Below are 24628 nucleotides of genomic sequence, written 5' to 3' on the forward strand. Positions count from 1 at the left end.
TGAGATATTTACCCAACTGTATTCTATGACACCTTCAAAAAGATACTTTTATCAAGAAAAGTTCCTGGAGCTGGGAGTGGTGGTGCATGTCCTCATTAACCCCAGCACTCAGGAGACAGAGGCAGGAGGAACTCTGAGTTCGAGGCCAGCCTGGTCTATACAGTGAATCCCAGGACAGCCAGGGCTACATAGTAATACCCTGTCACAAACAAACAACAAAACAAAGAAATATCTTGAGCTGGCAGATGGCTCCTCAAGTAAAGAATTTGCCATGCAAGCCAGAAGACAAGACTCCAGTTTGATCCTCAGAGTCCATATAAAGGTAGAAGGAAAGAACCAGCTCTCAGAAGGTGACAGCAAGAGGATCTGGAGTCATCCCCAGCTACAGAATGAGCTCAAGGCCAGAACGAGCTGCATGAGGCCCCATCGAAAAACCATAACAAGCAAACCCTGTCTAACTTTATTTAGCTCAGTGTTCCAAACTTAGTGGGTCATAGGCCTCTCAGAACATCACACCTACTGAGACGTTGTCCTGCAGGACACCAGTTTGGAAAGCATTCTGGGGGGGCTGAGTGAAGGTGGGTGTCTCTCGAGGCAGCTTCTGGAGGGGGTGAGGCCAACAAGTGTGATGCTTGGGAGGGAGCAGGAAGGAGTCTTTGGACAGGTGCACATGAGGATCCCAAGGAAAGAGGAGTAGAGGGGACCAGAAGGTTAACTGGCAGAGGGCAAGGGAGCAGAAGAGATGCTGGGAACTCACACGTTAAGAGGCAGGACATGGGGGAGCAGTGATGTGACCAGGGGTGGGAGGTGTTTTCATTTACTGATGTCTCCATTCCCCGTAGCACCCTTTCCCAATTGTAGAATTGTGGAAGAAGTGATGAGTCCCACGGCCTCCTGAGGACAGACACTTTCTGGGATGAATGACCCCTGAGGGTAGGAAGATGTTCAGTTCCAGCTATGTGCAGATGGTGCGATTGTAAAATCGACAGCAGTTGTCCAACGCCTCTGGGCCGAACTCCAAGCTGGTACTGAAAAGAAAGCAAAAGCCATAGCAGGATATCAGGCCACATCTGCAGCAGTTAATAGACTGTGCAGCCCTGGGAAAGTCGCTGCCCATCTCTGGTTCACCTTTCCTCCCCAGCCGTGGTCTTTAAGCTTTCAGACACCCCCTGCCCCCACCCCACCCCGTCTCCATCAGAGCTGCTGCAGCCATAACATTCCTCCTATCCTGCCCCCTAGTACAGAAAGCACTAGGGTACTTGTCTTTCTGTGACTGGCAGTCCAGGTTAGCCACCACCCACCCACAGCCCAGGCACTCACTTCTGGAAGACCTGGCCACAGCACTGGTACACCTCAAAGTTGCTGCTGGTGAGGGTCTGATTCAGAAGAGACACACAGTTCACCTCGAGCCCCCTGGGCATGTAGAGGATCCCTGTGGAGGGAAGCGACTTGGAGGCTTGGCCCAGGGGCCAGCCCTGCCTAAGAGGGGCTAGAAAACCAGGGGGCAGAGTTCTGAGCCTGTTGGACTTGGACCAGCACTTACCTGCCACACAGGCATTTGCCAGGGACACGAAGGCCCCAGTGATCAGCGCCCGGAGCACAATCTGGGAGAAGTCACTCCTCCGATGGGGGACCAGAGAGGCTGCAGAGGGCCAAGAGCGCTTAGGGCCAAGAAAGCCACCCACCCCTCTGCCTATCTCCTGAAGTTCTGGAACTTCCCTCTGCTGCTGAATGACAGGAGGGCAGATGTGGCCCTTCATTGTCCTCTGGCCTAGCTGGAAAAATTCAGTGATGTCCCCTTCACCCCACCCATTGTAGCAGGAGGAAGAAAAGAAGTTGGTTTCTCTTTCTCTTCTTATGAGACAGGGTTTTACATAGCAGGCTGGCCTTGAACTCCCTATGTAGCCAAGAATGACTTTAAACTCCTGATCTTTCTGCTGAATGTTGAGATTTCAGGCATGAGCCACTGTGCCCATTGATGTGGTTCTGAAAGCAAGTGCTCTAGCAACTGAGCGTCATCCCAAGCCTTGAAGGGTGTGTGTGCTGTTATCTGTTTGGTTTGGTTTGTGACAAGGTCTCATATAGCCAAGACTAGGCTTGAAGTCAAGGTTCTGCTGTTTCAGCCTCCTGGGTGCTGGGGTTACAGATGTATGCCACTATGCTCATCTAGGAAGATAAGTTTGGGGTGTGGCATAATGAGGACTAAATACAGGCCGAGCCATGTCCTGGCTACCACCTCACATCTCCAACACACAGTTTTACTCTCTCTAAACCAGGCCAGCTGCACCTTGAAGGCTGCTGTGCCCGTCTGTGCTGAGCCACATTCATGAGGGGCCTTCCTCTCCCTAGCTGGCTGTGAGGGCGTAGTGGGAAGCAGAGATGATCCAGAAAACTCACATTTGGGGGGAAGAAAGTAGGAAGCAGGAAGTAGCATAGAGAGGACAGGATGAAGCATCCTTCACTCACCCATGACCTCTCTCCCTTTACACTGCCTGATGCCTTCACCACCCCTCTCCAGCCCTCCCCTGTGAGTCCTCCCGGCTCCTGGGTGCTTCGAAGCCCAGGGACTCACTCAGGCCTCCCAGCATGATGCCGATGGAACTGAAGTTAGAGAATCCACAGAGGGCATATGTCGTCAGGATTTCTGCTCTGACCTGGAAATACAGATTACAAGGAGGCAATGAAGCCTCCCTCATCTTAATTCAGTCAATTCCTTTATGCCTTGGCACCCTCCGTGAATTCGCCAGCCTCATATTTCTGCTTCTTTAAGGCAGCTCCCAGTTCACACCTCAAAGACCCAACCCTCTCGCTCAGCTGTCCTTCAGCCTGCATCCGGAGTGTCCTAACTGTCCTCAAGCTCATGTAACTGAGAACAATCCTGAACTCCTGACCTCCCTGCCTCTACCTCTGAAGTCACACACAGTAATATACACTACCACGCCCAATTTGTGCTGTGCTGGGGATTGAACCCACAGCTTCATGCATTCTAGGCAAGCACTCTACCACCTGAGCTATAGCCTCAGCCCAGTGACCAGCTTTTGGGATCTGGTTCTGACAGGTTCAGTGTGCCAAGGGCAGTCTGAAGGCAGACCTTCTCCAAGCTCTGCAGTATCTTGCTTCTTTCTGGTCTCTGCAAATACCTGAAAACCCAGACCTCGATTAGGCACTGCCAGGCTGGAGCAGGTAATCAGAGGCAGTCAGCCATTGGGAATCCAACCTGCCTGGCTTCCCAGCTTGTCTCCACCATAATCAGCTGGAGTAAGTCAACAGCCTCTGTAGATTTCAATTTCTACATCTGGAATGTGGACATAATAGTGCTAGCCTGTCAGAGCAGTCACAGGGCCATGTAGTGTACAGAAAACACCAGGTATACAATAGGCGATTAAGCAAAGTGATTCTTCTTTCATTGTGCTCTGAACAGTTGTTTAATTTTCCAGAAAGAAATGTCAAGAGTCAAAATGAAACATTTTTGGAAAAAAAATAACTGGTTGCCATCCATGCCTCATGCCATAAAGTTAATTTTAGACCACTGAGGGAAATAACAATTTGAAGTATAAAATGATAGGATATATATGACAATAATGATTATAGTTACAAGGTAGTATTATTATACTCATTTTGGGGTAAACTAAATAAACTGAAGCTCAGAGAGTTAAGTAATTGGAAGTTCGTATATCCAAAAGTCAGCTGTAGCTGGGCTATGGTGGGGCACCCCTTTAATCCCAGCACTCAGGAGGCAGAGGAAGGCAGATCTCTGAGTTCGAGACCAGCCTGGTCTATAAGAGCTAGTTCCAGGACAGCCTCCAAAGCCACAGAGAAACACTCTCAAAAAACCAAAACCAAACCAAACCAAACCAAACCAAACAAAAAAACTCAAACAAAAGTCAGCTGTGCCAAAAAATTCAGTCCTATCTGACTCAACTCACGGTCTTAACTATTTCATCTCATTGTTTTGGGAATTTAATGCTCTCCAGATCATCTTCTAAGAATTAAAAAGAGAGAAAAGGGAAATAGTTGGTATAAAAATTGATGTTTGAAAAATTAACTGTTTTGTTTTGGTTTGGCTTTTTCGAGACAGGGTTTCTCTGTGGCTTTGGAGGCTGTCCTGGCACTCGCTCTGTAGACCAGGCTGGCCTTGAACTCACGGAGATCTGCCTGCCTCTGCGTCCTGACTGCTAGGATTAAAGGCATGAGCCTTTAATTAAAAAATTAAATTCTCTCAAACGAAATGAAAGTGAGAAATGCTAACTGAACCCAGGCCTGATGGCTTGGGCTTTATAATCCTCCTAGATGGAGGTAGGAGGATTGTGAATTAAAGACTTCCCTGTTTCAAAACAAAAAATTGAAACATTTGTAAAGGTCAGAAAAGGTTCCTGGAACTCTTTATGTAGCCAAGGCTGGCCCTGATCCTCCTGCCTCTAGTAGCTGGGTGTTGGGATTGCCAGCATGCCAGTCTATGCAGTCAGTGCTGGGGATTGAACCTGGAGCCTTGTGCATGCTATTCAAACAGGATGCCAAATGAGCTACATCCTCAGCCCCCAAACTTGTGTTTAAGTACAGACTTCCAATGCTGCTTTGTTTCTGGTGGTGACTGCAGTGATTGAAACCGACAAGGCAGCACTTAACCACCGCACATAGTTAGGAAAGTTGCTGCAGGCAGGCTCTGCATGGGGTTCTGCTCACCCACATCTGAGGAAGCTCCCAAAGAAATAACCCAGAAGGGGCTAGAGAGATGGCTCAGAGGATAAGAGCACTGACTGCCTGCTCTTCCAGAGGTCCTGAGTTCAATCCCCAGCAACCACATGGTGGCTCACAACCATGTATAATGAGATCTGGTGCCCTCTCTGACCTGCAGGTATGCATGTAGGCAGAACACTGTATACATAATAAATAAATAAATAAATAAACCTTTAAAAAATAAGAAAGAAATGAAATGACCCAGAAGCCAGGGAAAGATCTACACACTGAGATACTCATTTCAATATCGTCATACACACAGCCAAATAAGGAGTTCAGATGAGTGACCCAGCAGCACAAGACTGGTAAATATGGGAAGACACTCACATTTGAGCCTGTGAGATGGCTCAGCATGGAAAACACATGCTGTTACGGCGGATAATCTGAGTTCAATATGAGTTCAATCAACTCCTGCAAGTTGTTTTCTGGCTTCCATATGTACAACATGGCATACACACACACACACACACACACACACACACACACACACACACACACACACATACACGGGGAGGGTCTCCTAGCTCATTTATTCTTGTAGCTCACCGAACACTTCCACATGCCCCTTTGGGGAGAGGTGGCAGGTGCTATACCCCTGTTTTCCAAAAGAGAGGCAAGGCACAGTAGCTCACCCCAGGCCAAAGCAAGCAGGAACTTGATCTCAGACAAATCTCTTTGGGAGCCCACAGTGTCTCTGTCTGGTCTATCAGGATAGCAGGATATGGATGCTTAATCGCCACCTCAGTGTGTCTCAGGCAGGCCCAGGGAAACACAAAAACAGGGGCCTAGGGAATACTGTGCCAACCCCGGGCTTCCAGGAAGGGATGGGACACTCACAGAGATCCACTGTTTCTTGTCACCAAGCCACTCCTCAGCCCCTGCCAGGCGTCTCTGCTTGTACTGGGAAAGCTCTTGATAGGCCACAAACTCATTCAGAAACAGCTTGATACCCAGCAGCTCAGCCACCACCGGACAGTCCTCCCAGGCCACGCCCATCAAGAATGCCACGGGACGTAGGATGTAGGAGCAGATGAGCTAAGGATAAAGGGGCAAGAGAATCGAGTCCACAAGGGCTCTTCTGGGTCTCTATCTATCATCCCCTGTCTTGAGACCATCCCTTCCACGATAGCCACACCTGGAAGCTGAGTCCCTGGATATCCACCATGTCCCCCAGCCAGGAGAGGGCAGCATTGATGAACTCCAGGACAGCCAGAAAGGCAATCAGATTGGCAGCAATGTTGGCAACGATCTTCACTGAGATGGCAGCCCCAGCGCTGGCTGCTTCCACGAGGTTCTGAGCGTCTCTACCATTGGGATCAATAGGTGTCATTACTAGCATGTCCCCAGAAGCAGGAAAGGTCCCCACCTTATAGGTTCAAAGAGGAACCTTGGACGGAGGGCTTCAGAACCAAGGAGCTGTGTTTTCTTTCTGAGGCAGGGAGAAAAAAGAACTTTGGGGGTCAGGGGGCACAACACCTGGCTGATCAAAGAACGAGAAAAGACCCAGTTATCTGGGCTGTGCTGAGAAACAGGAGTTCAGTGGGTCTCTGGCCACTTGAAAGCAAGCTGGTCCCAGCCATGTTGGGTTGTAAATTCAGTATACCACTCACATTTTGAGGATCTTAGAGGAGGGAGGGAGAGAGGGAGGGAGGGAGGGAGAGGAGAAGGGAGGGAGTGAGAAGAAAATATCTTAGTTTTGTTTTGTTTTGAGACAGGGTCTCTCTATGTAGCCCTGATTATCCTGGAACTCATTATGTAGACCAGGCTGGCCTAGAACTCATACAGATCCATCTGCTTCACAAGTGCTAAGATTAAAGACCTGCACCACCATGTCTGGCTTCATACTATTTTTGTCGATCACACAATGAAATGAAAATGTTTTTGATAGATTGGTTTGAGCAAAAGATTTTATTAAGAGCATCCATTTCTCTTTATTTTAAAAAAGCAACCAGAAGCCAGGCATGAGGGCACACAGCTTTAACCCCAGCAGATCTCTGTAAGTTTGAGGCCAGCCTGGTCTACATAGTGAGTTCCGAGTCAGCTGTGTCTAAGTTTAAAAAAATAAGATGTCGCTGCCCAGGCTGATGACCTGGGTCTGATACTTGGAACCTACATGGTAGAAGCAGAGAACTAATTTCCATGAGAGTTGGTTGGGACCAGGTGCCTGCTCTCAAGAGGCACACACCCCATAAATTGGATGTGATAGTACCCCTATAATCCCAGCATCAGGCAGTTGAGGCAAGAGAATCAGAAACTCAAGGTCATCTTCAGATATCTAGCCAGTTTGAGATAGATAGGATACTTGAGACCCCGCCAAAAAAAAAAAAAAAAGGAAAAAAGGGAGATGAGGAGAGAGAGAGAGAGAGAGAGAGAGAGAGAGAGAGAGAGAGAGAGAGATGATACAGGTGGTTTGTAGTCTATTTCCACATGGCAGAGTAACCCCAAAGCCCTTGTGTCTTTTCAGCATCTGAGTGTTGAGACAGGGCCTCATGCAACCTAGGCTGGCCCGGAATTTACTGTGTAGTAAGGATGGCCTCCAGTTCCTAACCTTCCTGCCTCCACCTTCCAGGTGCTGGGATTATCAACATACAACACCACACCCAGCTTCTTTTCAACATTTTTGAAGGATTGGTTAATGGTGATGATTAAGATGGTGACAAAGCCATGTTTGGAGCCTGGCACTCCACTTGTCAATGTGAGGCTGCCACCTGGTGGTCAGAGAGATCAGTCATGCAGAGAAAGTGGCAGGGAGCAAGGCGAGGCCACACCAAGAGCTGAGCTTCACACCCTGAACCTCGACCAGACCCCTTTTTTCTTACTGGTCAGAAATAGATTATGATTTGAAGGGTGAAATCAGTACTTGGTTTTTTTTTCTTTGTTTTGTTCTGTTGATACAAGTCTCACTATGCAGCCCAAGTTGGCCTAGACCTATGCTATGTAACCTTGAACACTCCATTTTCCTACAACAACCACTTCAGCAAGTCTGTGTTCAGGCTGGAGAGATGGCTCACAGGTTAAGAGTAACTGGTGGGGCTGGAGAGATGGCTCAGAGGTTAAGAGTGCTGACTGCCCTTCCAGAGGTCCTGAGTTCAATTCCCAGCACCCACATGGTGGCTCACAACCATCTGTTATGAGATCTGGTGCCCTCTCTGGTGTGCAGAAATACATGGAAGCAGAATGTTATATACATAATAAATAAATAAAATCTTTTAAAAAAAAAAAAAAGAGTAACTGGCTGCACATCCAGACGACACAAGTTCGATTCCCACTTGGGGGCTCTATGACTCTAGTTCCAGGGGATTCCATACCCTCTTCTGGTCTCCTCAAGCTCTTGGTACAGACACATATACACAGGCAAATACTCATACATATTAAATAAATAAATTAGTTCTTTTTAAAAAAAAGTGTGTTTTTGTGTGTGAGGCCACATCAAGGTAGTGAAGGGAGAGAAAGATCCATGGAGGACAGAAATGACTCAAGGACGACACTGTCCCTCTCCACCTCTGTTTTCACACCTGGCACCAGTACACTCTGCCAAAGCCTCCCCCTGCCATGCTCACCCATAAGTCAGCTTCACTCCTTCCTCACTCCGGAACTTGGACTCCTCCACCTCCGGGTAGACCAGCTTGGAAAGGGCCAAAGCGCAGGGGGCTGCCATTACGGAGGCAGCAATTAAGGAGGCAGCATCAATCTGCAAGGACAATGGAGGGGGGCGGTAATAACAGAGTGCTTGCATGAAGCCCTTGCTCTCCAGAACCACAGAGTCAGGCATGGAGGTGCATGCATATAAGCCAGCACTCTGGAAGTAGGAACAGGAGGATCAGAAAGCCAAGATCATCCCCAGCTATGTAGTGAGTTCAAGGTCAGCCAGAGACCCTGTCTCAAAAATATAAATAAGTAATGACAGGGAGGTTATAGGGGACAGGTAGAAGAAATGTGGAGGCAGAGGGACATGTCTTCATCCCATTAGTGTGACTTTGCTGTATTACTTCTGGCATAGTCACTAATACTCTCTTTTATGTTCCAAGACACTCCCAGTACTTCTTCTGCAAGGGCCCATGAGATGGCTGAGCAGGTAAAGGTGCTTGCTGTTTAGTCTAAAAACCTAAGTCCTGAGTCCAATCCCTGGAAATGACATGGTAGAAGGAGAGAACTGACTGCTGCAAGTTGTCCTCTGCCTTCCACCCACATACACATCTACACACACAAATAAGGTACATGTAAAAAAATAACAAAAGAGTGATCACTGTTTCCCTAAAGAAAATACTTCTGCATGGTAGGCAGCACAAATATCATTGCCCCATTTATATGCAAGGAAACTGAGGCTCCAGGGGAATAACTATGATTTGCTCAACATAAAGGAAGGGAGGAATTGAAATCCAAAATGGCCTTTGGCCCCAATTTCACGGTTCTTCCTCCTCATCCAGGGTGTCTCTCTTTGACCACTAATTCCCACTGGCTGAGGAATTTGTAACAGATTCAGACAATGCTCCAGAACTGAGAGGTGGGATGGATGCAGGAGGCAGCACATCCCTCCACATACCTTATGTCCTGGTACAGGAGTGCAACCCTATCTTCAATCTTTGAGTTCTTACGGTGACAGGACACTCATCACCTCAAAGTGGGCCACCTCACTCACTCCTATACTCTAAAAACTCTTTTTCGGGGAGTCAGCCTCCTCTGATTGCTCTGGAGGCTCTGGCTCTCTCTGTCTCCAGGAATCACAGTGGACAGGCACTCCAGCAGGGTGACAAAATAACACCAACTCAGGGAGGCCGGTGCTTCCAAGACACATACCCTCCCTGCTCCAAGAGACAAACGAGACCACCTTCCCCTCTGCTGCATTATTCACCAAACGGGGAAGTCAGAACCAGCTCAACTTATCTAACTAACAATGAGCAAATGGCCTTTAAAAAAAATTGTTTATTCTGTGTGAATGAGTGTTTTGCTACCTGGTGGTGCATTGTGGTGCATCTTGTGTGCCTGGTGCCTGTGGAGGCCAGCAGAGGGCCTTACAGATTGTGAGCTGTCATGTGGGGACTGGAACATGGGTTCTCTGTACAGGCAGCCAGTGCTCTTACCCACAGAGTCATTGCTCCATCTTTAAGAATGGTCTCTGGAAAATGATGCTTGTCCAGGCATCATGCAGTAACAGGGGAAAGTACCCACCGACATTGCATGAAGAGTGGGACTGTGATGAGGGGGAAACAAACACCAAACCTCCTAGAATCTCCAGAAACAGGTCCCCCGAGTTGTGAGCACACTGGCTTTCCCTGGTGAGCTGGGTTTGAAGTAATTTCTCCCTTGCTGCTTTTTGATATCTTCCAAAGGTCTACACCATTTTTATTTTATTTTATTTTATTTTATTTTATTTATTTATTTTTGGTTTTTCGAGACAGGGTTTCTCTGTGGCTTTGGAGGCTGTCCTGGAACTAGCTCTTGTCATCCAGGCTGGTCTCGAAATCACAGAGATCCAACTGCCTCTGCCTCCCGAGTGCTGGGATTAAAGGCGTGCACTACCACTGCCCAGCAGTCTACACCATTTTTATAAACAGAAAAGTGAAACAGATCTTTTCTCCTTCAATTTTTTAGTAAGCCAATAGCAGTTTTCTGGGGTGCAGTTCAGTTGGCAGAGTATTTGCCTATCATCAAGAAGTGCTGGTCCATCCCTGGCATCACAGAATCTGGGAAGGGTGGTACCGTCCTGTGATTCTAGCACTCTGAGGCGGTGATGGAAGAATCAGAAGTTCAAAGTCATCTTTGGTTACACAGTGAGTTTCAAGCCAGCTTAGATACATGAGAACCTGTTTTTAAAAGGGGTAGGCCTCCCTCCACAGTTAAGAATGCTTGCTGCTCTTGCAGAGGACCTGAGTTCAGTTCCCCGTCCCCCATCAAAACAGATGCCCTCTTCTGGGCATGTGGCACATATCTTTAGGTCCAGCAGTGGCAGGCAGATCTCTGAGTTTAAGCCCAGCCTGGTCTACGTAGTAAATTCCAGGCTAGTCAGAGCTACACAGTGAGCCCCTGTCTCAAAAGAGGGAGGGGGAGGTGAGTTTGCATGAGCTAATAAAAGCAGAGGGCAGAAGTTCCCAGGGACAGCCAGGAAGTGCCGGGCAGAAGGCCTGAAGATTTTCAGGCTCTGAATTCCTCCTCCTTTTCCTAACCCTGCTGGTTTCTCCTTAGCCAGAAGAAGAAACCACTCAGGGTGTGAAAATGAAGTGCGGCTCACAAAAACTCAAGTGTTAAGGCTTGGTCCTCAGCTGGTGCAATTGAGAAGTCGCTGGCTTATAGCAGGGAGGGGGCTAGCTTCACCAACAGGCTAATCCATGGAGTCGGGAGGGAAGGCCTGGTTGGAAGAAGTAGGTCACTGGGACATAGGTCACTGGGACATACCTTTAAGGTACATCTTATTCCTACACTCTTGTCTGTCTCTGCTTTCTTGGCTGCCGTGAGGTAGGCTGGAAATCCTTCTACCACCACCCCTCTGCCATGTTGTTCCATCTCAACACAAGCCCACAGTGAGCATGGGTGGAAACTTGTGAAGGTATAATTAAGAAGATAAATCCTCATTTTCAGTGTTTCTCTGGGGAGCTTTGTCATAGTAACAGAAAGCTCACCACACACCTTGAAAACAAGCCTGCGACAGCCCCCATCTCCTGTCACAAGCACTGAATGGCAGACCCAGAATCCCGATCCTTCCCCATAAGGGGCAGTTTGCTTCACTTGTGTGGCTCCTGCTCCACAATTAAGTCTAATGGAACCTCCACTTGTGGCACTCACACCGTGACTAAGTTGAAATGTCAGGCGAAAGCCTGGAGATTTAGTTAAAAGCAGAGACTTCCAGTCGTTTGTGCTAAGACAATGTGTGTTGCCCGTCTGTCTTTTTTGCAGGAGGGAGCAGCCTTATATACAGACTCACAGCACAGTGGAGAGACCCCAGGTGTAAGAGCTCGTGTTTTCCTCTTACCAGTGGGGCAAGGCCGGGCTGTAAGCCAGGACTAGAGAACAGGATGCACCTGTCAATTCACAGAGACCCCATGGGGGGCCGGGGCCCAACAACTTGAATCCTCCCTGACTGCCCAGCTCCAATGTGGACAGTGCCACACCTGCAGTCAGGGGCTTCTCCATCTGCCAACCTGTATCCTAAACCTCTTCTTCAGCTTGAAGAGTACACCCTATTTGTAAGCTTCAACCTTAGTGGGGAACACATATGCCAGAGCCATTGCAGTCACACTGGCCATTCCTGCTCTTCATGGAGAGGTGGAGACCTGCATGCAGGCAGGGAAGCTGCCACTGCTCCATCCCACACCAGCCTACTGTGGCACCTTTGCACTTTTCCCATCCCTGTCTCCAGGAGCTCAATCAAGAATGCCCTCCATCAGCTACCCAGACTCCCTTCTACCCAGGTGTTCCACATGGAAAGAGAGGACATGAGAACACCACCTTTCAGAAAGGTATTTAGGGAGTAAGGAAATAAAGGAGCCAGTCACAGGACAGATTTCCAGTCTTACCATGCCCACTTTTTCAGCATCATGCTATGTGTTTTCTGTCCGTCTTCAGTCCATCTATTGAAGTCAGGCAGCCAGTATATCTGCCCATTTTACACATGTGGAAACTAGACAACAGAGTCACTTTGTCCACTCAGAATCTTGAAGACCCTGTTCCACTTGGGTACAATTCACTAAGAAACACAAGTGGCCAATTCCTGAATGTTATCCTGACCAGCTTGGGTTCAAAGACCCCTGCAACAAGAGACCAGTTCATTTGGATTTGTAATAAAAGCTGGTGTCTATTTTAGAGCCTTTGGAGCAACAGCATAGTTGGAAACACATGTGGTAGTCACAACAAAATGATTCAGTCAAGTGGCACTTGAGGCTGTGTGACAAAAGAGAAGACATAGGCTGGATTGTCCAATACAAACATGATGGAGACCACACACACAATTTTACACCGGCCACATTCTTTTACACAGGGTCTCGTATAGCCCAGGCTAGTCTCAAAGTTGCTATGCAGTTGATAGTGACCTCAAACTTGGGATCTTTCTCCTCTACATCCCAGGTGCTGAGCCTATAAGATACGTGACACCACACAGAAAAACACCAACACATTTCCTGTGTCGAGTAGCCACATTTTTAAAAGTGCAAAGAAAGCCAGACCTGTAGAGAGCAAGTTGGTAACACTATTTGGGGAGGCTGAGGCAGGAGGTCACCAGTTAAGGCCAGTCTAAGTAACTTAGTGAAGAATGAAAGTGGAGGAGAGAGAGTTCTTAGTTCATTTTTAATGCATTTTAATTAACCCAATACATCTCCAAAGTTTTTCTTTCCACCCACATAATACTTAAACTTATTTAATAAAATATCTTAATTTTTTTCTGTGCAAAGCCTCCCTCGCACCTCTTTTCAAACCGGCCATGTTTCAAGTGCTCAGTAGCTCTTAGCTACTGTTGGACAGGTCCTGGAACTACCCAGATACCTACGATAGGCAGGATGTGGGCGAAGAGTCAGAAGCTGGGGCACAAAGAGCAATCTGTGAACTGAGGGGAGATGGCTCAGCAGGTAAGAGCACTTGTCCTAACGAGCCTTAGTTCAATCCCCAGAGCCCAAGGAGTAGGTTGTCCTCCTATCCACACATGCATGCCTTTGACATGTATGTCGCTGTGCTCATACACAAACAACAATGGAAAAGTTTTTTTAAATGAATCTGTAAACTGGCAGTGTAGCTCAACCACTTGCCTAGCATATACAGGGTCCTGAGTTTGTCACCCAGCTGTACAAAAACAAAACAAAGACAGACTCTGGGAGTCTCCCTGGGACAGGGCAGGAGGCCAGGCAATGACGGCCAAGGGCAGGTGGGGGCAGAAGAGAGCTTCAGCTGGGGATGGGAGGAACAGAGCAGGGAAGAAGGGAAGAGGAGAGGAAGGGAAGCGGGAAGGTCAGTTACGCCCTTTCCCAGCCCCTGCTATGGTTGCAGGTGGGGCTCCCCCCTCCCCACCGGGAACCCTGTGGCAGCCTCTATACATCTGTAGGGCTACAGAGGAGGAGTAGCCAGGCTGTCAGCTGGGAGGAAAAATGTCCCCAAGGCTAGGCCTGGACCCATGACTGAAAAAGAGAAGGAAGGAACTGAGTTTTAAGCCAGATGGTGTAAAAGGGACAAAGGTCTTCCGGTATGGATGGTCTTTGACTTAATGGCTCAAACAAATACTTTTTACATCGAGGTGGTCTTAAAAGTGATAAGCATTTTGTAGAAACTGCACTTGACATTTTGAAATGATCTTTTCTAGGTTATCCAAATGCAGTGGGATGCTTTCTTGCAATGCTGGTGGCAGCAGCCAGCCAAGCCCCAGATCTAGTTCTGTGCCCCCAATCAGGCCAGGGGAAGGCTTGGTACTGACAGTGTACTGTCTACAATGGAGTAGGTTAGACATATTCCATGCATTTTCATCTTACGATGCATTTATAGATGTGTTTACTGGGTATTAGTCCACTGTATACACAATACAGGCAACAGTTCTTAAGATTTGTTTGTTTGTTTAATTTATTTGTTTCTTTGGTTGGTTGGTTGGGTTTTTTGTTTGTTTGTTTTGTTTTGTTTGTTTGTTTGTTTTTGAGACAGGGTTTCTCTGTAGCTTTGGAGGCTGTCCTAGAATTCACTCTGTAGACCAGGCTGGCCTCGAACTCACAGAGAACTGCCTGCCTCTGCCTCCCAAGCGCTGGGATTAAAGGCATGTGCCACCACTATCCGGCTTTATTTTATTTTGTTTTTTGAAGTAGGGTTTCACTATGTGGCCATGGCTGGCTTTGAACTTCTAATCCTCCTGCTTCAGCTTCTGGAGGGCTACAATTATAGGTGTTAGCGACAGATGTATCTTTTATTTATTTATTTTTATTTTAGTGTGGTATACTGAACTCAGGGCTTTCCAGATGGTCGGCAAATGCTACTTGTGAGATAGATCTCTTATATTTTAAGTCCTAATTAATAACTAAAGGTCTCTGCAAAGCTCATGTGGCTAGAAAGAACATAGGGATTATTTTTAATACTGATCACGAGGCCCAGAGCAAAGTTAAGACATTTAAAGACCTTCATATGTGAAAATGGTAGGTCCAATATGCCACTATGAGAAATAGTTCCACAAAGTTTGGGGTTTCAATTTTTGTCTGTTTTGGTTTTGATTTGTTTTATTTTTGAGGCAGTCCAGCTCCATATGTAGTTAATGATCTGGAACTTCTGATCCTCCTGCCTGTACCTCCCAAGTGCTAAGATTACAGCTCTTAAAAAAAATTAGGGGGGATGTACAGGGGTGGTGGCACACACTTTTAATCTCAACACTTGGGAAGCAGAGGCAGGCAGATCTCTGTGAGTTAGAAGACAGCCTGGTCTACAGAGAGAGTTCCAGGACAGCCAAGGCTACACAGAGAAATTCTGACTTGAAAACACACAAAAAATTTTTGTGTGTGTGGGTGGTGGTGGTGATAGGACAGATCTCCTGGGATAGCCTAGATGTGAGACTATGGAAAAGTGAACGAACACACATTTTGGAGTCAGATAGATCTGAGTTCAGATCCTGACTTTAACCATTAATTCATTCTCTGAGCCTCAATTTGCTGATCTATAAAATGGGGATATTAGAGTGCCCAGCATAATACCTGATACATAATCAGAGCTTAGTAAAGGGAATTCTGGGAATCTGCCCCAGCAGGCACGTAAGAAGCCTGAGCAAGTGATTCAGCCCAGCAGGCCTGCCTTGCTCAGGCAAAGATGGACTTTGATTCAGAAAGGGGACACCCCGTGACTGCTGTGACTGTGTGGGGCTTCCAGAATGGCAATTTCAGGACTTTGGCATAGCCAAGCAGCTGAAGGTTCTACCTACCCCAAAGGAGATGTAGGCACCCAGGAGGCTACCAGCAATAGTAGCATAGCCTCCAGTCATGACAACGTGAACTTCAGAGAGAGTCATGTCTGCCAGGTAGGGCCGAATAAGCAGAGGAGCTTCGGTCTACAAACAAGACAGATGGCAGACAATGAGTTGTGGTGGCTGGGCTCTGTTCTCACTGCCCTTGCCCTGGAAGTGGTGGCCATGGTGAGTGACAAAGGATCTCAGAGGAGGAAACAGAAGGGTGGGTTCCTATTCAGCTGAGTCTCTCTGGACCTCATTGCCCTCCCACTCCGTGGAAGGACCTCCATATGACACTGTGTTTCACAATGCTCTCTGTGTTGACACATACCTTGTGCCTCACACCCAGGCACCTCCTCACTGCTTACAACCTGAGACAGAAAAGTTCCTCATTTTCCAGGGGAGCAGACAGAAGCTTGGGAGGGGAAGCAAGCTTGAACTTCTGATGAAGCCAAGGGGGTTACCACCAAGAAAGGAGCTGGGTATGCAATGGGCATTTGCTTTGGGACCTATGGAGAAGTCTAGCCCACTTTTTATTTTTTCCCAAAGCTTCAGCTCCACTGACATCTTGGTACTGCTCTGGCAGAATAGGAGATGGGAGGATGATGGCTAATCTTCATTGTCAAGGTGACTGGGTTTAGAATCTCCAAGGAAACACACCTCTGTTTCAGAGAGGTCTGAGAAGGAATGACCCTAGGCTGAATATGGATGGCATCATCCCACCAGCTGGGGCCCAGAATGAATACAAAGTAGAAAGCAGGCTGGAAACCAGCATTCACCTCACTCTGCTTCTGACTGTGGACACGCTAGGACTGGTTGCCTTACACTCCCACTGCCAGGATAGACTGTACCTCTAAACTGTGAGTCCAAATAGGTATCTTCTTCCTTCCTTAAAGTGCTCGTGTTGGGTATGTCATGACCCAACAAGGGACAAGAAATCTAAACAATACACAGAAGGGGCAAGGATTCCTCCCTGAGAATGGGAGAGGGAGGGAGGTCAAGGGGAGGAGATATAGATAACAATAAGAAGCCAGGTAGATACATGCTGTGGTTTTAGAGGGTGATAGACTCTACGAAGATATGTGAGAAAGACGGCTTCATGGTTAGGGAGTATCAGCAAGTGCCTTTTTGAGGCTATAGCATTGGGTTAATGTTAGCTGAGATGGGAAGGAGCCAACTACAGATTGGTGGATCAGCAGTCCAGACATAACAAAGGCCTTGGGACAGGAATAAGTTTGGCCAAGTTTGAGAAGTTCTGAGGAGGAAGACACATCTGCCACAGAGTGCTGTGTGTGAGGACTAGTTTGGTATGGAGGCAGAAGAGGGCAGATGGCACTGGGGGAAGGAGATCACCTGTTTGGGTGGAGCATGGCATGAGGTGTGTGTGTGTGTGTGTGTGTGTGTGTGTGTGTGTGTGTGTGTTACTTGGATGGAACCGCTAGGGTTTTGCCCATGTTAGGTAAGCATTCTACCACTGAGTCACACCCCCCCCAAGCTCCTTGTACATGTTTTTGACAGGTCATTCAACTGTTTGTCTAAGGATGGATGGCAGGAGCAAGGATGGAGGCATGGAGAACAGGTAGTGATTGCAGTGGTCCAGGAGACTGGCAGTATGGCTCACAGCAAGGAAGACAGGCAGGATAAGGGATGGATGGATGCAGAGGCAGAGCTCAGGGACTTAGTACCCCATGGGATGCATGGGTAGAGCAGGGTGAGGAAAAAGCAGAGGAAGGCAAGATGACTTTATGAGTTGTCTGAACAACTCATGAGAGATGTTACTGCTTTCTGGAAGTCTTAAGAAAATGTAGCTGTGCCAAGGGAGGGAATCCAGGTCCTGTTTGGTGAATTTGAGACATCTCTGAGTTATTATTGACTCAGAGGGGTAAGAAACTTGTCAGTCTAGAGTTGAGGGAGGAAGGATGGGCTCAGGGCTCCAGATTAGGACACATATAAAGCATTTACAGCCTGTAATGCTGTAAATGTAAAACTGTAAAACTACTGTAAAACCTTGGAGAGGGAGTGTGGACTGCATAGGTGGCCCAGGCCTGCCATGGTTATAGATAGTAATGATGTCGACAAACCTTGAAGGCTCCTTCTCCATCCCTCCCTTTGATGGAAATGAGGCAAAGAGCCGGGGAACTAGGGCAATTGGATCCCCAACTTAGACACTCTAATATGGTTCAGGGCTTCTTATGGCAGCCAATGTTACACCCACTGCTATGGATGTTTTTTCAGTGAAACAGGCTATGGCTTTAAGCTTTCACAACAGTCAGGTTTGTGTAGTTTGGGGCCCTCCTCTTCTTGAACCTCAGTTTGAACATCTTAAAGAGATGTGGGTGGTGGTTCATACCTGTGATTCAAATACTCAAGAGGTAGAGACAAGAGGATCAGCAGCTGAAGGCCTTTAATCCCAGCACTTAGAAGGCAGGGGCAGGTGGGTCTCTCTGAGTTTAAGACCAGCCTGGTCTACAGAGCTACAGAGCTACACAGGGAAACCCTGTCTCAAAAAAGCAAAACAACAAAACAAACAAAAGCTAAGAGAGAGAAAGAGACAGATAGACAGAGACAGACAGAAAGAGCTAGAGAGACAGAGGTCAATCATTTTGGGAACAACTTATCTGCAACCATACCTGTCTACAATACCAAACCCTTTGAAATTAGCATGCTTGCATCATAGAAAAAAAATAGGTGGGTATTTTCTAAAAATTCCTAAACTACCCAATGAAATAAGAAATCGCTTGACAAGGGTATCTCATAGGGATTCTCTGATGTACACAGTTTCCTTCTCAAGAAGGTCAAGCCTGAAGAGGCGCAGGAGTCCCAGTGCCTTCAAAGCCATAGTTATCTTGAAAAATACATTTCAGACAGAGGAAAGCTTAGACAAATGATACAGTGGAAAGAAGTCTGCTCAGGAAACAAATAAACAAAACCTAAATGTTATTTTCACTTATCCCTGGGGGATCTTGGTCAAACCATTCATACCTTCCTGGCCTCAGTTTCCCCATCTAATGCTTGTGAGTCTCTAAGCTGATAACAACAGCCTAGGCTGGAGTGGCAGAGGTGCCAAATAGGCCATGTCTGGGTTTGGCATGACACAGGCAGGGCATTCAGCCACCAAACTGAACATCCCTGGGCAACAGCCTTCAATGACCCTGGGGACAGGTTCAAATGGCTCTCCCTTGAATTAAATTGGATCCTTGCCCCCCCCCCAGTGTGTTTGGGGTAGCTTCAGTACCTACCTGACTCACAAAGATGTTTCCTGCCACACTTAGGGTCTCAGTGGCTGAGGTGCCCATGGTGACCTGCATCAGCCAGGCAATCTGGAAAAACAAAAACAAAAAAACATAACAGAATGCTCATGAGTGGACATTAACAAGTCCAGACTCAGAAAGAGTTGGGAGGTGAAGGTATCTTAGAAGTCTTTCTTCCAGCCCAGGGCCCTGCTGTGGTTTAAATGCCTTTCCCAAACTCATACTGAAATTTAATTAGCACCGGGGCAGTATTAAGAGGCGATCGGGGAGCTGGGGAGATGATAGCTCAGTCTGTCAGGTATGGACTCCCAGCACCTGTGTAAAAAGCATGCACTGTAATCCCAGTGCTGGCAAGATAGAGACAAGGGGATCCCTGAGACTTGCTGGTCAGCCAGTCTAGCCAAATAAGTGAGCTCCAGGATCAGTGAGAGACTATCTCAGAAAATAAAGTGGAGGGTCAGTCAACTGGCTCATCAGGTAAAGGCATTTGCCACCAAGCCTGATGACCTAGTTTCATCTGCAGGACCCACAGAGTGGAAAGAGAGAACCAACTCTTACAAATCCTCTGACTGCTACATAGGTCTGTGGCATACATACATACATACTTACATACATACATACATACATACATACTAAATATATATATATATATATTTGATATATATGTATATGTTTGTTTGTTTGATGTGTATGTATGTGCAGGTTCCTGAGGCTTGTAGAAAAAGGCATCAGATTCCCCAGAGCTGGAGTTATAGGGAATTGTGATCTGCCAAGGTGAATGCTGGGAACCCAGCTAGGTCCTGTGCAGGAATAGTACATATTCTTAGCTGCCGAGCCAGCTCTCCAGCCCCCAAATAAGTAATTTAAAAAAGCGTTAGCTGGGCTTTGTGGCATATATTTTTAATCCCAGCACTCAAGAGGCAGAGGCAGGCAGATCTCTGTGAGTTCAAGGCCAGCCTGGTCTACAGAGTGAGCTCCAGGACAGACAGTAAGACCCTGTCTCCAAAATAACATTTAAGTTTATTTGCCATAATGTCTAGCCTAGTTTTCCTCGGCTATTTCACCAGAGACTTCCTTTTCCAAGTAACATTTGGTAGCATGCCAGGGTCTAGAGTTCAGTGGGAAAGGGTTCGGGACACACTGTCCTAGGAAGTTCTTCCCTGGAATGTTTCTGCACTACTGCTGCCCTCAGCCTGTCCTTGTTCAGCCTCTCTTCATACGCACTTGGAAACAGCCTTCCCTCCGCTCTCCCTCTTGTCCAGGCCCATCATTCTCTGTCCCTCCGGCCCTGCTGGATTCAAGCCCTTGCACTTTGCAGCTTGCACCATTTGTCCGAGCCCGAAGTTGAACACATTCTCCAGATCCAGGGATAATCCCCTCCACTGGATTCTTCTTGACATAGCCATGGGTCACTTGTTATTCTTGCTGCCATCCAAAGGTGCTGATTTATTCTGAGTTCTGTCAACTAAATCCTCAGAACCTTTTGCCAGGTCTGATGCTGTCAAGCGCTGCTCAATGCTATTTCCAGCACCTGATGTTATGCAGAAGATCTCATAAACCTAGGCACGGTTGGGCTGTGAAGATGGCTCAGCAGGTAAAGGTGCTTGCTGCCAAGCCTGACAACCTGGGTTTGAGCCCCAGGTCCCACATGGCAGAAGGAGAAAAACCAACTCCTGCAATGTGTCTTCTGAACTCCACATGTGCGTCCTGGTATGTATGCATACACACACATGTATGCACACACACACAATAAACAAATAGATAAATGCAATAGTCTTTTTTAAGTAAGCATGTTTATACCAGCTTGGTCTGGCCAATGTGGCCTGATGTTATAACCTCTCAGGATCATTTTGATATAAATAAGTTTTCTCCTAAAGCCTTTGTTGCCCCATAGATCCCAACTCTCCCTCCCATAGAGACTAAATTGAATTTTGATGCCATCCCCCCTCCCGCCCCCGTATTAGGACAAGAGACCTTCTGAAGGGATGTTTGATTAGGTTTGGAGAGAATGTGAAGTGTGGGAGCAGAGGATTCTGGGAAGGCATGGGTGCTGAGGGCAGGGACACCTTCCAAAAGCTGAGGGCTTCTGGAAGGGTGTGAACCTGAGAGCTGGTGACCCAGAAGAACCAAGCACAGGCCTGAGGACTCACCTTCAGGATCACCCACTGCATGAGGCCCAAGTAGTAGAGAACCGACATGACACAGCTGAAGAAAACAATGATGGGCAAAACCTGCCAGGAAACAGAAGATCCTGGTTAGAGGTGCGTGCGGGACAGGGCTTTGGAGACAGTCCACTCCCCCAAAGCCCTGTCCCTCAGAGGTCAGCCAGGTGCCCGGAGAAGCCCTGAGGTCTTGTGGAAGTCTCAGGTGATCCCCAGTGAGGCTTCTTTCAGGTCCCTCTGTCTCCCCTGTTCTTAGTAAGACCCCTGAAGACCCCTGCTTCTCCCCAACAGGAGCCTGTGCTGGTCTTGGGGTGTGGGCTGCCTTTACCATGTATTTATCTAGTGTGAGGATGAATCCTTCTTGGGATTGTCATGAGGGTTAAAGGAGCTGGCTCAGGTCTAGCACCCCGATGGACTACCCTACCTCTGCATAAGTTCGGTTCTGGTCTATGGCTCTGGACTGATTGGGCCTCCTGCACTCTGGGCCCGAATGAGGGAGCCGTCCTCATGTGGCTTTCTGCTTCTGTTCGGGCCATCAAACCTGTTGCAGAGTTATCCTAGCAATTCCATATTAGCATATCATCCTGTCACCCGGCCTCCTCTTCAATCATGCTAGGACCCTCACAGCCATCCATTCCTTTCCTCCAGGTCCACAGCCCCACCCCAGGGCTTTCTTGCTATAGCTCTTTGTTTTTAAAGATTTATTTTATTGTTTTAATTGTGTAGATGGAGGGGCATGATACTCGAGAACATGAGTGCAGGTACCTGCAGAAGCCAAAAGAGGGCCTTAGATGCCCTGGAGTTGGAATTGCAGATGGTCATGAAATGCCTGAGACAGGTTCTGGGAACCAAACAAGTCCACATGCAAGGCTGTTCACTGCCAAATCATCTCTCCAGCCCCAACTTTAGCTCATTTGTAGCAGCAGAACTTACATGTCTTTTGACAGAGGGCTCTTTTAGTAGCCCATAGCATGGCTGCATGTAGTGAACTAAATGTCAGGAAATGAGAACAAGGAAGCTCTGGGAGTCTCTTGGGAAGTTGCACCCACATCTTGAGTATATGCCCTTTTCCTAAGCCCTTCTCGATCAGTGCTCATACTAAGAATAAAACCAGGGAATAGGTAAGTAGGCGGGAGCTCCCTGTGGGAACTTATGAGCGGATTCTCAAGGCAAGCTACCAAGCCAGGTGGTGGTGGCACACACCTTTTGTCCCAGCACTGGGAGGCAGAGGCAGGTGGATCTCTGTGAGTTGGAGGCCAGCCTGTTCTACAGAGCGAGTGCCAGGACACAGAAAAACCTTGTCTTGAAAACAAAAACAAACAAACAAAAACCAGGTTGTTAAAAGAGAAAAGAAGAGGCTTACAATGGACATATAAATTTGTGCGAACTTGGTGGGTTTGAGAGGTCCACAGAATCTCTGTGTTGAATGTCCCACTGGATGAAAAGGTCCAGGGCTGAGCAGGAACACTGGATGGGGACTGTTGTGAAATATTGTTTTAACTAGGCAAAAATGTGTTATATTTGTTTATGCTGTGGAATATTACTTTAACTATGTAAAGGTGTCTTGAATTTGCTTAACAATATAAGGATGTGTGTTTAATTATGTAAAGATGTGCTGCACTTGTTTCACCTTGCCTACCTAAGACACCTAATAAAAAGTTGAACAGCCAATAGCTAGGCAGGAGAAGACTAGACAGGGGCTGGCATGCAGGGAGAAAAAATAGTAGGAATCTAGAAAGAAGAATGAGAGGAAGAAGAGAGGAGAGAACAAGAGAGATGCCCAGGGCCCGAAGCCAGCCAGACATAGAAACAGCAGGAAGGTAAGATACACAGAAAGAAAGAAAGAAAGAAAGAAAGAAAGAAAGAAAGAAAGAAAGAAAGAAAGAAAGGAAGGAAGGAAGGTAAAAAGCCCTGGAACAAAACCTATATAAAGAGAAACAGGTTAAGTTAAAAGAGCTAGCTAGAACCGGGCATTGGTGGTGCATGCCTTTAATCCCAGCACTCGGGAGGCAGACGCAGGCAGATCTCTGTGAGTTCGAGGCCAGCCTGGTCTCCAGAGCGAGTGCCAGGATAGGCTCCAAAGCTACACAGAGAAACCCTGTCTCGAAAAACAAAAACAAACAAACAAACAAACAAAAAAGAGCTAGCTAGAAATGCACCTAAGCTAGGCCGAGATCTGGTGCCCTCTTTAAATCTTAAAAAAAAAAAAAAAAGTCTCTGTGTCATGATTTGGGAGCTGGTTGTTGACCCAAAAGAAAAAGTCTGCTACAGGACTGACTGGATTTGGGATTTGGTCCATAAGAAATGCAGTTGAGGCCTTCCGGATGGCTGAGCAGATAAAGGCTTGCCCCAAGTCTAATAACCTGAGATCTATCCTTGAGAGCCCCGTGGCAAGAGAGACTCAACAGTCAAAAGTTGTCCTCTAACTTCCACAGACACAGGTGGCACACACCCATGCACCTCTACCCGACCCACATACCCAATTAATTAATTAAAAATTATTTTAAAAGAAAAAAGTATGAAGAGGTCCAGTTTAAGCAACAGAACAAATGCCATTCACAGAATACTGCAGAGCAGGACCCTGGAGTCTGCATCCTTACAGTGGGAGGAGAACAAAGAGTCTCAAAGGAGCCTGAGAACATCCAGAGTTAGAGGGGCCAAAAGCAGGCATGGCCAGCCAACTATGAGTGACCCTGGCACTCTGGCAAGATAAGGCTTGAGACAGACTGTGGAATTAGCAAGAAGCCTAGCTAGGTATGGGCAGTGTCACGGAAAGGGTGTGTGGACACAACCAGAAGCCAAGTAACATTGAGAAGGACCAAGAGACCCAGAGATGGCCAGGACAGGCAGCATTTCCAGGAGGCCAAGCTGGCAGGGAAAACTGACTGGCAGGAGCTGGCCATTTGTGTTTTGAAAAGGGAGGGTCTTGCACAATCTCTCAAAACAAGCAGATGGTCATAGGTGGCAGCAAAGATCTGCTCCAGCAGCCCAGCTAGGGAAAAGAGAGAGGAGTCTGGCTGAGGTTTCCCCTCCCCCTCCCCAACCAACATCACTGGCCTTCCCTGCAATTGTTCCACTCCACACCTACCCCTGCGGCCTGCCTGCTGCTGGGGACATCACACTACAGGGAACCTTGGTACTGGCTTCAGAAACCCTGTTCCTGCCCTGTAACTCCTCCTTACCAATGCATGGAGCTGGAACTACCCACAGCCCAGGGTGGTGACATCATTCTGCTCTCCCAGAAGCCAGATCTGCATACTGCCTAGTCAGCTGGTGTGATTGCTCATTCAAGGGACTCCAGGGCGACTGGCTGGCTACAGTCCCAGGCTCAAGCCAGGAAAATACATCCAGGATTGGCAGAGTGGGCATCAGAAGGCATGTTCTAATGCAAATGCGGGCTGTTGGTGACAGGGAAGCTGCACTAGGGATGAAGGGTGGATGGTGAAGGAAGAGGTCATGCAAGAGAAGCCTTTGTGTAGCTTAGTGATAAGGCATTTGTCTAGCATTTGAGGCCCTGGGTTTGAGCCCCAGGAGCCCCAGCGCCAGAAATAATAGAAGAAAAGCAGGAAGGAAGGGGAAGGAAAAGG

The 24628-nt window shown here is 47.5% G+C and overlaps 1 protein-coding gene across 1 annotated transcript; it reads right to left on the reverse strand.

Annotated features, from left to right (window-relative positions):
* On the reverse strand, positions 1–24349 carry LOC100751684 (sodium/nucleoside cotransporter 1). The gene is made up of 11 exons (XM_035442420.1): positions 24224–24349; positions 21030–21110; positions 18868–18948; positions 15605–15730; positions 8298–8428; positions 5873–6041; positions 5575–5772; positions 2573–2654; positions 1544–1642; positions 1321–1432; positions 1–1028 (listed from the first exon to the last, which is right to left on the reverse strand). Exons 2-11 carry the CDS (start codon positions 21075–21077, stop codon positions 956–958), a joined length of 1119 nt encoding a protein of 372 aa, XP_035298311.1. The 5' UTR covers positions 21078–21110; positions 24224–24349; the 3' UTR covers positions 1–955.
* Between the last annotated feature and the right edge of the window lie 279 nt (positions 24350–24628).

The sequence above is a fragment of the Cricetulus griseus genome, chromosome 3 (assembly GCF_003668045.3).
Source record: "Cricetulus griseus strain 17A/GY chromosome 3, alternate assembly CriGri-PICRH-1.0, whole genome shotgun sequence".
Classification (NCBI taxonomy): Eukaryota; Metazoa; Chordata; class Mammalia; order Rodentia; family Cricetidae; genus Cricetulus; species Cricetulus griseus.

What these genes read in the sequence shown, in the direction of transcription:
- LOC100751684 (XM_035442420.1), bottom strand. Translation starts at nt 21,077, where the DNA reads ATGTCGGTTCTCTACTACTTGGGCCTCATGCAGTGGGTGATCCTGAAG. An exon ending in TGCAGTGGGTGATCCTGAAG is followed by an intron (nt 18,949 to 21,029) that starts GTGAGTCCTCAG and finishes TTGTTTTTCCAG; the next exon opens with ATTGCCTGGCTGATGCAGGT. An exon ending in TGTGGCCAGGTCTTCCAGAA is followed by an intron (nt 1,029 to 1,320) that starts GTGAGTGCCTGG and finishes CTTTCTTTTCAG; the next exon opens with TACCAGCTTGGAGTTCGGCC.